Source organism: Coregonus clupeaformis, chromosome 20, assembly GCF_020615455.1.
Source record: "Coregonus clupeaformis isolate EN_2021a chromosome 20, ASM2061545v1, whole genome shotgun sequence".
NCBI lineage: Eukaryota > Metazoa > Chordata > Actinopteri > Salmoniformes > Salmonidae > Coregonus > Coregonus clupeaformis.
Window position 1 is genome coordinate 19881074 of NC_059211.1, and position 13012 is coordinate 19894085.

At 44.7% G+C, this 13012-nt stretch overlaps 1 protein-coding gene across 8 annotated transcripts in view; it reads right to left on the minus strand.

Annotated features, from left to right (window-relative positions):
* Positions 1-13012, minus strand: part of LOC121533629 (unconventional myosin-IXb) — a 108567-nt gene that overhangs the window by 6377 nt on the left and 89178 nt on the right. For 7 of the 8 annotated variants that reach the window (XM_041839745.2, XM_045205370.1, XM_045205368.1 and 4 more), the window contains 12 exons: positions 11945-12045; positions 10704-10816; positions 9044-9195; positions 8777-8884; positions 8518-8688; positions 7613-7654; positions 6883-6994; positions 6653-6726; positions 6352-6541; positions 5988-6116; positions 5590-5695; positions 5308-5439 (listed from right to left, as the gene is read on the minus strand). In XM_041839745.2, the coding sequence (XP_041695679.1) occupies positions 5308-5439; positions 5590-5695; positions 5988-6116; positions 6352-6541; positions 6653-6726; positions 6883-6994; positions 7613-7654; positions 8518-8688; positions 8777-8884; positions 9044-9195; positions 10704-10816; positions 11945-12045 (1430 nt within the window). The remainder of the gene's footprint in view (positions 1-5307; positions 5440-5589; positions 5696-5987; positions 6117-6351; positions 6542-6652; positions 6727-6882; positions 6995-7612; positions 7655-8517; positions 8689-8776; positions 8885-9043; positions 9196-10703; positions 10817-11944; positions 12046-13012) is intronic. The other variant, XM_045205369.1, reaches the window with a different exon arrangement.

Here is a 13012-nt window from a genome sequence, read left to right on the forward strand (position 1 = left end):
CTACTGCTCTTTCCTCGTCTGATCATGTGTTCTCGCATACCCCGAGAGCATCTGGTCAGCGCGGCGGTGGCACAGGAATCCTCATCTCTCCCAAGTGGACATTCTCTCTTTTCCCCCTGACCCATCTGTCTATCTCCTCATTTGAATTCCATGCTGTCACAGTCACTAGCCCATTCAAGCTTAACATCCTTGTCATTTATCGCCCTCCAGGTTCCCTTGGAGAGTTCATCAATGAGCTTGACGCCTTGATAAGTTCCTTTCCTGAGGATGGTTCACCCCTCACAGTTCTGGGTGACTAACCTCCCTACGTCTGCCTTTGACTCATTTCTCTCTGCCTCCTTCTTTCCACTCCTTTCCTCTTTTGACCTCACCCTCACACCGTCCCCCCCTACTCACAAGGCAGGCAATACGCTTGACCTCATCTTTACTAGATGCTGTTCTTCTACTAATCTCACTGCAACTCCCCTCCAAGTCTCCGACCACAACTTCGTATCCTTTTCTCTCTCGCTCTCCTCCAACACTACTCACTCTGCCCCTACTCAGATGGTAATGTGCCGTCGCAACCTTCACTCTCTCTCTCCCGCTACTCTCTCCTCTTCCATCCTATCATCTCTTCCCTCTGCTAAATCCTTCTTCCTCCAATCTCCTGATTCTGCATCCTCAACCCTCCTCTCCTCCCTCTCTGAATCTTTTGACTCTCTATGTCCCCTATCCTCCCGGCCGGCTCGGTCCTCCCCTCCTGCGCCGTGGCTTGACGATTAATTGCAAGCTCACAGAACAGGGCTCCGGGCAGCCAAGCGGAAATGGAGGAAAACTAGACTCCCTGCGGACCTGTCATCTTTCCACTCCCTCCTCTCTACATTATCTTCCTCTGTTTCTGCTGCTAAAGCCACTTTCTACCACTCTAACCCTAGGAAGCTCTTTGCCACCTTCTCCTCCCTGCTGAATCCTCCTCCTCCTCCCCCTCCCTCCTCCCTCTCTGTGGATGACTTCGTCAACCATTTTGAAAAGAAGGTTGACGACATCCGATCCTCATTTATTAAGTCAAATGACACCGCTGATCCTGCTCACACTGCCCTACCCTATACTTTGACTTCTTTCTCCCCTCTCTCTCCAGATGAAATCTTGCGACTTGTGACGGCCGGCCGCCCAACAACCTGCCCGCTTGACCCTATCCCCTCCTCTCTTCTCCAGACCATTTCCGGAGACCTTTTCCTTTACCTCACCTCGCTCATCAACTCATCCTTGTCTGCTGGCTATGTCCCTTCCATCTTCAAGAAAGCGAGAGTTGCACCCCTCCTCAAAAAACCTACACTCGATCCCTCAAACTACAGACCAGTATCCCTTCTTTCTTTTCTCTCCAAAACTTGAGCGTGCCGTCTATAGCCAACTCTCCTGCTATCTCTCTCAGAATGACCTTCCTGATCCAAAACAGTCAGGTTTCAAGACTGGTCATTCAACTGAGACTGCTCTTCTCTGTGTCACGGAGGCTCTCCGCACTGCTAAAGCTAACTCTCTCTCCTCTGCTCTCATCCTTCTAGACCTATCTGCTGCCTTTGATACTGTGAACCATCAGATCCTCCTCTCCACCCTCTCCGAGTTGGGCATCTCCGGCGCGGCTCACTCTTGGATTGCGTCCTACCTGACAGGTCGCTCCTACCAGGTGGCGTGGCGAGAATCTGTCTCCGCACCACGTGCTTTCACCACTGGTGTCCCCCAGGGCTCAGTTCTAGGCCCTCTCCTATTCTCTCTATACACCAAGTCACTTGGCTCTGTCATATCCTCACATGGTCTCTCCTATTATTGCTACGCAGACGACACACAATTAATCTTCTCCTTTCCCTCTTCTGATAACCAGGTGGCGAATCGCATCTCTGCATGTCTGGCAGACATATCAGTGTGGATGTCGGATCACCACCTCAAGCTGAACCTCGGCAAGACTGAGCTGCTCTTCCTCCCGGGGAAGGACTGCCCGCTCCATGATCTCGCCATCACGGTTGACAACTACGTTGTATCCTCCTCCCAGAGTGCAAAGAACCTTGGCGTGACCCTCGACAACACCCTGTCGTTCTCCGCTAACGTCAAAGCGGTGACCCGATCCTGTAGGTTCATGCTCTACAACATTTGCAGAGTACGACCATACCTTACACAGGAAGCGGCATGGTCCTAATCCAGGCACTTGTCATCTCCCGTCTGGATTACTGCAACTCGCTGTTGGCTGGGCTCCCTGCCTGTGCCATTAAACCCCTACAACTTATCCAGAACGCTGCAGCTCGTCTGGTGTTCAACCTTCCCAAGTTCTCTCACGTCACCCCGCTCCTCCGCACACTCCACTGGCTTCCAGTTGAAGCTCACATCTGCTACAAGACCATGGTGCTTGCCTACGGAGCTGTGAGGGGAATGGCACCTCCTTACCTTCAGGCTCTGATCAGTCCCTACACCCAAACGAGGGCATTGCGTTCTTCTACCTCTGGCCTGCTGGTCCCCCTACCTCTGCGGAAGCACAGTTCCCGCTCAGCCCAGTCAAAACTGTTCGCTGCTCTGGTGGAACAAGCTCCCTCACGACGCCAAGACAGCGGAGTCACTGACCACCTTCCGGAGACACTTGAAACCCTACCTCTTTAAGTAATACCTGGGATAGTATAAAAGTAATCCTTCTACCCCCCCTCCCACCCCCCACAAAAAACAATATATATATATATATATATATATATATATATATATATATATATATATATATATATATATATATATATATATATATATATAGTGGGGAGAACAATTATTTGATACACTGCCGATTTTGCAGGTTTTCCTACTTACAAAGCATGTAGAGGTACACTTCAACTGTGAGAGACGGAATCTAAAACAAAATTCCAGAAAATCACATTGTATGATTTTAAAGTAATTAATTTGCATTTTATTGCATGACATAAGTATTTGATCACCTACCAACCAGTAAGAATTCCGGCTCTCACAGACCTGTTAGTTTTTCTTTAAGAAGCCCTCCTGTTCTCCACTCATTACCTGTATTAACTGCACCTGTTTGAACTCGTTACCTGTATAAAAGACACCTGTCCACACACTCAATCAAACAGACTCCAACCTCTCCATAATGGCCAAGACCAGAGAGCTGTGTAAGGACATCAGGGATAAAATTGTAGACCTGCACAAGGCTGGGATGGGCTACAGGACAATAGGCAAGCAGCTTGGTGAGAAGGCAACAACTGTTGGCGCAATTATTAGAAAATGGAAGAAGTTCAAGATGACGGTCAATCACCCTCGGTCTGGGGGCTCCATGCAAGATTTCACCTCGTGGGGCATCAATGATCATGAGGAAGGTGAGGGATCAGCCCAGAACTACACGGCAGGACCTGGTCAATGACCTGAAGAGAGCTGGGACCACAGTCTCAAAGAAAACCATTAGTAACACACTACGCCGTCATGGATTAAAATCCTGTAGCGCACGCAAGGTCCCCCTGCTCAAGCCAGCGCATGTCCAGGCCCGTCTGAAGTTTGCCAATGACCATCTGGATGATCCAGAGGAGGAATGGGAGAAGGTCATGTGGTCTGATGAGACAAAAATAAAGCTTTTTGGTCTAAACTCCACTCGCCGTGTTTGGAGGAAGAAGAAGGATGAGTACAACCCCAAGAACACCATCCCAACCGTGAAGCATGGAAACATCCTTCTTTGGGGATGCTTTTCTGCAAAGGGGACAGGACGACTGCACCGTATTGAGGGGAGGATGGATGGGGCCATGTATCGCGAGATCTTGGCCAACAACCTCCTTCCCTCAGTAAGAGCATTGAAGATTGGTCGTGGCTGGGTCTTCCAGCATGACAACGACCTGAAACACACAGCCAGGGCAACTAAGGAGTGGCTCCGTAAGAAGCATCTCAAGGTCCTGGAGTGGCCTAGCCAGTCTCCAGACCTGAACCCAATAGAAAATCTTTGGAGGGAGCTGAAAGTCCGTATTGCCCAGCGACAGCCCCGAAACCTGAAGGATCTGGAGAAGGTCTGTATGGAGGAGTGGGCCAAAATCCCTGCTGCAGTGTGTGTAAATCTGGTCAAGACCTACGTTTCGTATGATCTCTGTAATTGCAAACAAAGGTTTCTGTACCAAATATAAAGTTCTGCTTTTCTGATGTATCAAATACTTATGTCATGCAATAAAATGCAAATTAATTACTTAAAAATTATACAATGTGATTTTCTGGATTTTTGTTTTAGATTCTGTCTTTCACAGTTGAAGTGTACCTATGATAAAAATTACAGACCTCTACATGCTTTGTAAGTAGGAAAACCTGCAAAATCGGCAGTGTATCAAATACTTGTTCTCCCCACTGTATATATATACACAGTGGGGAGAACAAGTATTTGATACACTGTCGATATATATATATATATATATATATATATATATATATATAAAAACAAATGAAAATTCTAAAAATACTCTTTTTAAAGTAGTTGTCCCACTGGCTATCATAAGGTGAATGCACCAATTTGTAAGTCGCTCTTGATAAGAGCGTCTGCTAAATGACGTAAATGTAAATGTACACACTCCCAGGAATGTCATACATGATGGATCATTAGCTTATACACTAACTTTCACACATCTAGATGGCTGGGCGTGTGGGTGTAGAGCCAGAGACAGCAAGGGTTCAAACTGTAGAACCCAGTTCCTACATTTGAATATAACAATTTATTTATCAAACAAAACTACGCTACATTATATCTCTGGGACACTCAGGATGACAAATCAGAGCAAGATTACTGAATGTAAGTACATTATTTACCTTCAGAGGTGAATGTATCAAACCAGTTGCCGTGATAAGTTTCTTGTTGTTGTGCACTCTCCTCAAACAATAGCATGGTATTTTTTCACTGTAATAGCTATAGTAAATTGGACAGTGCAGTTAGATTAACAATAATTTAAGCTTTATGCCATATAAGACATGTCTATGTCCTGGAAAGTTTGCTGTTACTTACAAGAGTCATGCTAATCACATTAGCGCACGTTAGCTCAACCGTCTCGTATACGGGACACCGATCCCGTAGAGGTTAAAGGCACTGCATTGTTTTCCATAGAGTGAGTGACCTACCTAGCTGCCTGAACAAAATAATCACTTCATAACAGCAAAGACTAGGGTTGAGATCAATCAAATTCATTCTAAATGGACCATTATCTTCCTGTATTTTTTCCCCTTCATTTTAATTTATTTAAACAGAATTGATTAAAACCTTTGTTACAGATCTATAGTAACAGTAGTTCCGGTCTATGCAGTGATCAGAGAGAGACTCACGTGGTGGTCTTCGCCACGTCCCTCATGCTCATGAGTGGGTCGGCGCTGTCTGGACAGCGGAGGATGCAGGGGGCAAACACGATGGCCAGGGAGTTGGGAGACATGCGGTTGTGAGACTCCTCCTTAGACACTCTGGAAGAATAAATAAACATTACTCATGTTTGAAGGAAAAATATGTCCTTTCAAATTGTATTCGTCCAGCAACATACACTGAGCATGGTGCTTTTGTCGTTAATCCTTTATTCAACCAATTGAGAGCCCCAGCCATGATGAGTATTGCACCTGACTAGATGGAAGACAAGCCTTTCCAAGGTGTTGAAGCATGCGGTGGGGAGCTGTTCCAACACTTTGTAGATGGCATGTAGCTGTTCTTGCTTTTCAGGAAGTTCTAGAGAGGAGAAAAATACCAATGTTGGATCAACAACAAAGCCACAATGTAATGCAATGACCGCTGACACTCGACAATATTACACCACATTTCAACATTCAGTAGAATATCTCAGTAGAATATACAAAGGAGACCATAACCCACATGGGCTGATATAGGGGCTTCCCCTTGTGGACGTAAATTATATTACAAAATGAAAAGAAGAGTACCCATCTCTCTTAATACTGGAGAAGAGCCATGGTCTATAGTGGGGCAGAGTTTTGTCTAAACCTAGCGCTATAACAGGACTCACCTACGGCCCGAAGGAAGTCATTGTAATGAGTGAAGGTCATGAGGGGGTCAGGCAGCTCCCTCAGCCACTGTTTGGCCAGCCCAGTCACTGTGTGGATGGGGTAGTCCTCTAGGCACACAGCGTGGGGGTCTGCCACACAACAACAACCATTACACAAGTCATAGAATGGGAACATGAAGAGATATAATGTAAAATGTAAGATCTCTAGGCACTATGAAATGTGAAAAATACAAGTACTCTAGTGCTTGTGTAGGTGTTACATGTTAAGTATGTCTTACATATAACCCTTCAAGTGTTACCCATCAATATATTTGCAGCTCTCTGAAAGCACTGCTACACTGTTTATGGTATGGCAGGTCCTTACCAGTCTCCATTCGCTGGTGGAGCTCCTTCATGCGGTTGGCGGAGCCAGACTTGCGGTAGATCCCCTCCGTGTACAGGCCGTTCATCTCCACGTGCTCCAGCATTATCTCCAGCACCATGGGAACAGGGTTCTTATCGCTGGTCAGGTGACAGACTCGCACCCCAAAGTGCAGGCCTCCCGACTCATCACTCTGCATACACAGACAGTGGCATATTAGTCACATAGGGAGTAACATAGGGACCAATCCTGACTTGACATTAGCCAACCTAAATCATGGTCCAAGAATGAGGTTAAAGTTGACCTTTTTGACACAAAACGTGGAGCAGTCTGTGACAATTTTGCAGAGGCACTTCTTGTGGCACACCATCTTGCAATCTGGAGGAATAAAAACATTACTTAGCATTTGTGTTCATGGTGGTGCTCAGAAGAATGTAAAAACTATTCTCAACATTCACATCAATCATTTCGAGAGTGTCATCCTTGTTACTAGAATGTGAATGTTGTCAGAATATTTGTGTTTGTGGTACTCACAGCTGCACATGCAGGCTTTCTCCATGCCCCAGATATAGGAGCTGCACTGGTCACAGGACTGCATGATGTTAACCTGGTATGTGCTGAACACATGGTCCAAAGGGTTCTCCATCTAAACCATAACAATTGGACACATTGATATAGATATTTATAGAGTAATTTCATTGAATACAGGTACCTGGCAAAATAATGGAAACACTTAAGTAAATGAGCAGGTGCTTCCACACTGGTGTGGTTCCTGAGTTAATTAAGCAATTAACAACCCATCATGCTTAGGGTCATGTATAAAAATGCTGGGCAGGCCATTATTTTGGCTACCATGGCTATGCCCCCATAGGATGACAATGCCCCCATCCACAGGGCACGAATGGTCACTGAATGCTTTGATGAGCATGAAAACGATGTAAACCATATGCCATGGCCGTCTCAGTCACCAGATCTCAACCCAATTGAACACTTACGGGAGATTCTGGAACCGTACCTGAGACAGCGTTTTCCCATCAACAAAACACCAAATTTATTGTGGAAGAATGGTGTCGCATCCCTCCAATAGAGTTCCAGACACTTGTACAACCTATGCCAAGGTGCATTGAAGGTGTTCTGGCTCGTGGTGGCCCAACGCCCTATTATGACACTATATGTTGGTGTTTCCTTTATTTTGGCAGTTACCTGTTTCTTGCCATAATGAGAAAGGATTGGACAGATTTTATGGCTGATCCTTTGTACTTACACCCTTGTCTTTTTTCCGCCTCTTCTTCCGAGCTTTATCAGGCTGAAATACAGACATAAACACATCAATAGCTAATTCATTTAATCCATATATCAATCAATACTGTGTTTATCATACAGCAGTCGAGCATAGCGAGGCACTGGTTCTACAAAAGCCTTGTAAATGTTTTGATGACTAAAACCCAAAGTGCTGTTTATGCCAACTGTTATAGCATAAAGCCTTCACCTGGGTGCTTGGATTTGCCTACTGCAATAATATAGGGATTTTTCTGCAACTGAAATCCTTGGGCGGACCTAAGTCCAAGCGGTGTAAAATCTTTAATTTGTTAGAAATTCATTTTCGGGATGTAAAAACGCTTTCAATGTAAACTTAAATTACTAAAAACAAGCTACAACGTATGTAGAAATGATAACTGACCCTTTATATTTTTCAATAATATAATCTTTGAGAACTAACAATCACCAAAGCTAGACAGTCGGGAGAATAGAAAATTCTCAACACAATGAATTTAGCAGTATTGATTTTGTTTTTCCTGTTTGAGCAAAATAACACAGCACTAGCCATAGCAAAATGCATAGAAATGCAGGAAATTAGCTTTAAAATGGCAACATTTTATCTCCATGGAAAAATGTGTAGAACTGCAGGAAATGAGCATTAAACTGCAAAAATTTATTTCAGGTCTATGGAAAAATATGTAGAATTGCAGGAAATTGGCTTAAAAATTCAAAAATGTCTACCACCACCAAGATGGGGGCCTTTAAAATGTTCTTGAAAATTCAGCCTCGCTGACGGGCCGACTGCGCCCATTGCCTCGCCACCTGCCACACCCACCACCTAAGCCAAGCCTCTTTTTTGATCCAGAAAAACCCCTGATAATAGCCCTATGACAAAATACGCAGGTTCACCTTGGCTGGTTCTGCCTCCTCCTTCTTGATCTCCCCCCGTATGAAGCCATCCAGGACAGACTGGAAGAGGTTGACCACCAGCTGCACCTCACCCTTCTTCTTGTCTCCGGCCAGGATGATCACCCTGTTCTGGTAGCCACGCATCAGACCGTTGTAGCCAATGTGGGGTTTCTGTCCACCACAGGAGAGAGAGAGGGAGTCAGAAATGTATAAAACATCACCCATTCATAATCCATAGTGTGTGTGTGTGTCCACTCACTGGGAGAGAGTACATGCCCTTGATGGTCTCTCTGAACTGCACGGTGGCTGAGATGAAGATGTCCTCGGTTGCCGACAACTGCTTCCCCCTGGAGCGGAAGTCATTCACCTACAGACAGAGAGATTAAACACATTGTGGTCAATTGAAAATATTACAATAAGTGTATTTTACCTCTATGCACCTGGAAACTACACAAGGTGTGTGACTGAGAACAACCCTCGTAACAGTTAGCCCTAGCTGTATGAAGAAGCAGAAAAGCGGTCCGACCTGATTCCCCAGGAACTCATCCAGGTGTCGGAGTTCATTGGCGTTGGTAATCTCCCGGTCCAGTGAGGCGTTCCACTGCTCTGAGACCCGTGTGGCCTGGCTGATCTTGATGGTGGGGTTCTGGCTCACCACCCGACCTCCACTAGCCGGGTCTGGGTGTGAGCGGGATGTGTGAGAGAGGCGGGGTTGTGTGGAAGAGAGCGAGAGAGCGAGAGCGAGCGCAGTGTTGTCAATATGTATAAATATCATTATACATTATGCGAAAAAAAACAGGGTTTGGAATAAAGATATCCTAAACTTTGCTGTAGAATCTGATAGCCAACAAAGCTCTAAAATGTAGATTTTGTTGGGACCTGGGCACATTTTATATACCGGTATACTGAACAAAAATATAAATGCAACATGTAACAATTTCAACGATTTCACTGAGTTACAGTACATATAAGGAAATCAGTCAATTGAAATAAATAAATTAGGCCCTAATCTATGGATTTCACATGACTGGGCAGGGGTGCAGCCATGGGTTGGCCTGGGAGGGCATAGGCCCACCCACTGGGGAGCCAGGCCCAGCCAATCAGAATGGGTTTTTCCCCACAAAAGGGCTTTATTACAGACAGACTCCTCAGTTTCAACAGCTTTCCGGGTGGCTGGTCTCAGACGATCCCGCAGGTGAAGAAGCCGTGTAGGTCCTGGGCTGGCGTGGTTATACGTGGTCTGCGGTTGTGAGGCCGGTTGGAAGTACTGCCAAATTCTCTAAAACGACGTTGGAGGCTGCTTATGGTAGGTAAAGGAACATTCAGTTCTCTGGCAACAGCTCTGGTGGACATTCCTACAGTAAGCATGTCAATTGCACGCTCCCTCAAAACTTGAGACATCTGTGGCATTGTGTTGTGTGACAAAACTGCACATTTTAGAGTGGCCTTTTATTGTTCCCCAGCACAAGGTGCACCTGCGAAATGATCATGCTGTATAATCAGCTTCTTGATATGCCACACCTGTCAGGTGGATGGATTATCTTGGCAAAGGAGAAATGCTCACTAACAACAATGTAAACAAATTATATTTTTGTGAATATGGAACATTTCTGGGATCTTTTATTTCAGCTCATGAAACATGGGACCAATTCTTTACATGTTGCGTTTATATTTTTTGTTCAGTATATATATTTTTGTCCAGGAAATTAAAGCTGTTAACTTCATTCCAAATTAAGTGTTGATATGTCATCCCCTTTTTACCCCTCTCAAACGCCAAACTCTTATGCACTGCCATAGCAAGAGGCTAGAGCCGGATTCATGAAAGGTCCAAACTCTCATGCACTGCCATTGCAAGAGGCTAGAGCCAGATTCATGAAAGGTCCAAACTATCTTGTTTTGATAGAGCTTAATCCTACATGCCTCATTATTTACCCTGAAAGCAAACACCTGGATTTTCTCTCTGGGTCTCATGTTCAGGAAGTGACTGACCCTGTATCACCCCTACATCACTGCACTCTTCCAGCACCTTCACATGATTAAGACCACTGCCAATTCCAGGCCAGACTGGATCAGCACAAATAATGTGGTCCTTATTGTAGAACCTATTGTATAACTAGGACCCAGAGTTTTTCCTGGTCAGGTCACATATTTGGTGTTCCTCAAGGCTGCGTCCAGGTGCCACTTACCTTCTCCTCGTTCGATCAGGGCCTGGGCCGTGGTCAGATCTCCATCGTCAGGGGTCTGAGGCTCCTTATGGGGACGTTTCTTCAGGATCTTCCTCAGGAACCCTGAGGATCTACTGCACAATCAAACAAACTCTGTCAACACCACACTGTTACCACACTCAGTCAATGCAAATGCACTGTAAGTCGAACATTTATGGGTAATTAATGTGTATCATGGTTTTTAATGGGTTTGACTGTCATGCCATTCTTGGTGCGAGACTAAGCTACAGTAAATAGGCACAGGTGAGTAATGTATCTAATCCTAATAATATGAATGACAATTACAAGAGTACCTGTTGTTCAGACTTGACACAGAAATAGATCACATCTGCCACCATGCATGAGAATTGGATAAAACATGCTTTGTTTTAGTGAACAGATGTGTGAGATGTGAATGCTGAATCTTTATGAAGTGGGAATATCAAGGGGCAGACCTGTGAGGGGTTTTGTATGTAAGACTACAGTACTACATTTTCTCATTGGTACAGTCCAGCACCACATATTTTCAGGGTTTACAGACCAACTCTGCTCACTGAGAACCATGGTAACAATCCAAAGCAAAATCAAAATAAAGCGCAATCTTCAATCTTCCAATCTGATAGAAACTTTGTCATGGCACAGCACATTCAAAAAAGTTAATTAATGAAAGAGTAAATGAAGTTAAGGAATTTCCGGAATCCATCCCATCCAATAACAAACTGCCTCTATAGCTATATATGGGAAACTCTAGTTTGTGCAGCAAGCCACATCAAGGAGCTGGAAAGTTTGATTACACAAGGAAGAGTATATTCCCATGGGTCATCTGACTCAGACCTCCTGGGTGGATGAAATCGTCTGGTGAAGGGTTTCCCTCCACTGTTCCTATATTAGTCTCTATTACATTACCATCACACTCAAGCACTGGGGTTATCTGGAAGACCCTTAGGACATCATAGTATGTGATTTGACATCCAAAACCCAAGGCATCAAACCATAATATTGGCCAAGTAAGGTTCTAATCTACACCACTTGTTCCCAAACCATTTTATGCTGTAACCTGCCAAAAGCTTTTGGAATGCTCTTATGACTCATCAAATAAACAAAGCCAATATTTCTAGGTTCAACCCAGTCTCTTTTCACAACCCAAAAGGAATCAGCCAGGACTATTCAGTCCCCCACCCTGCTGTGCAATATCTCCCATTAGTTTCCCTGAAGCACCGTACCTCTCTGGGGTGGAGGGGTGAGTGTGGACAGTGTCCTGGTGGCCTGAGGTGTCATGGGTCCTCCTCTTCATGCTGCCCTTTGACCCATCCTCTGTAGGAGACTGGCGATACAAGGAGAAAAGAAATAAGAACAATGTGAGGAACCAAACTATACTGTATAATTCCCTACCCATTGAGCAGGTGTTCAAAAGCCCAGGCCTTGTTCCAGTTGTGATAGGAAAGAGAGATTACATTTCCAGCAATCAAGAATGGCCCCAACACAACAGCAACCAATAAACTTCCATGAAAACCCCACCTACACAACTTCCAAAGATTTCCATGAGTAACCAACTTCCACAAACAACCAATCTTGGGGACAACTACCTTAAAAGTTCACCACTACTCATAATCGATACACAAATTATGGATGACGTTATCATTTTATCACCTGAAAAATACACCCATGTTTATTCCCATCAGCACATTGACCTTTTTTTGTGGTGGATTTTGGGAAAGCCAAATCATTATTGAGTCAAGTCCCCAAATAATCTGGGACCACTTGTTATTTAAATAACAAATGAATCATTCAATTGGAAAATGAGAGAGTTGTGTTTGTTATTGTCCAATAACACTGCTGAATGTAGATGCAAATATACTGGCACACAGTTACAGTAAGAGTCTGGCAAAATGGTAGCCATGTTACAACTCATTGTTTTTGCTGCCATGGACATGACATTTGATCAAATAAGATTAACTGCTGGGTGAAATAGCCCATTATGAAACACATGGCTAGCCCAACCTGTGACGAAACAGCTAAATCATGACGGTCGACCAGAAAGGGTTTCATTGTGGAGTTGATCATCCCTGGAGTGTATACACTCCTAAGCCTCTTTATTATGTTCTGTGTTACATCTAAGGAAGTGTATGATGATGGGGTTAAACACTATGGCAGAAAAGGTCAGAAAATAGAGTCCAAAGATAAAGAGCCAAAGGTGTGCGAGGACGCACCAGGTTTGCTTTGGCTGGCAGGGCTCAGTTACTCTGAGGTGGCAAGCTGTGCTCTGGCTTTGTGATTATACCTTATCCATG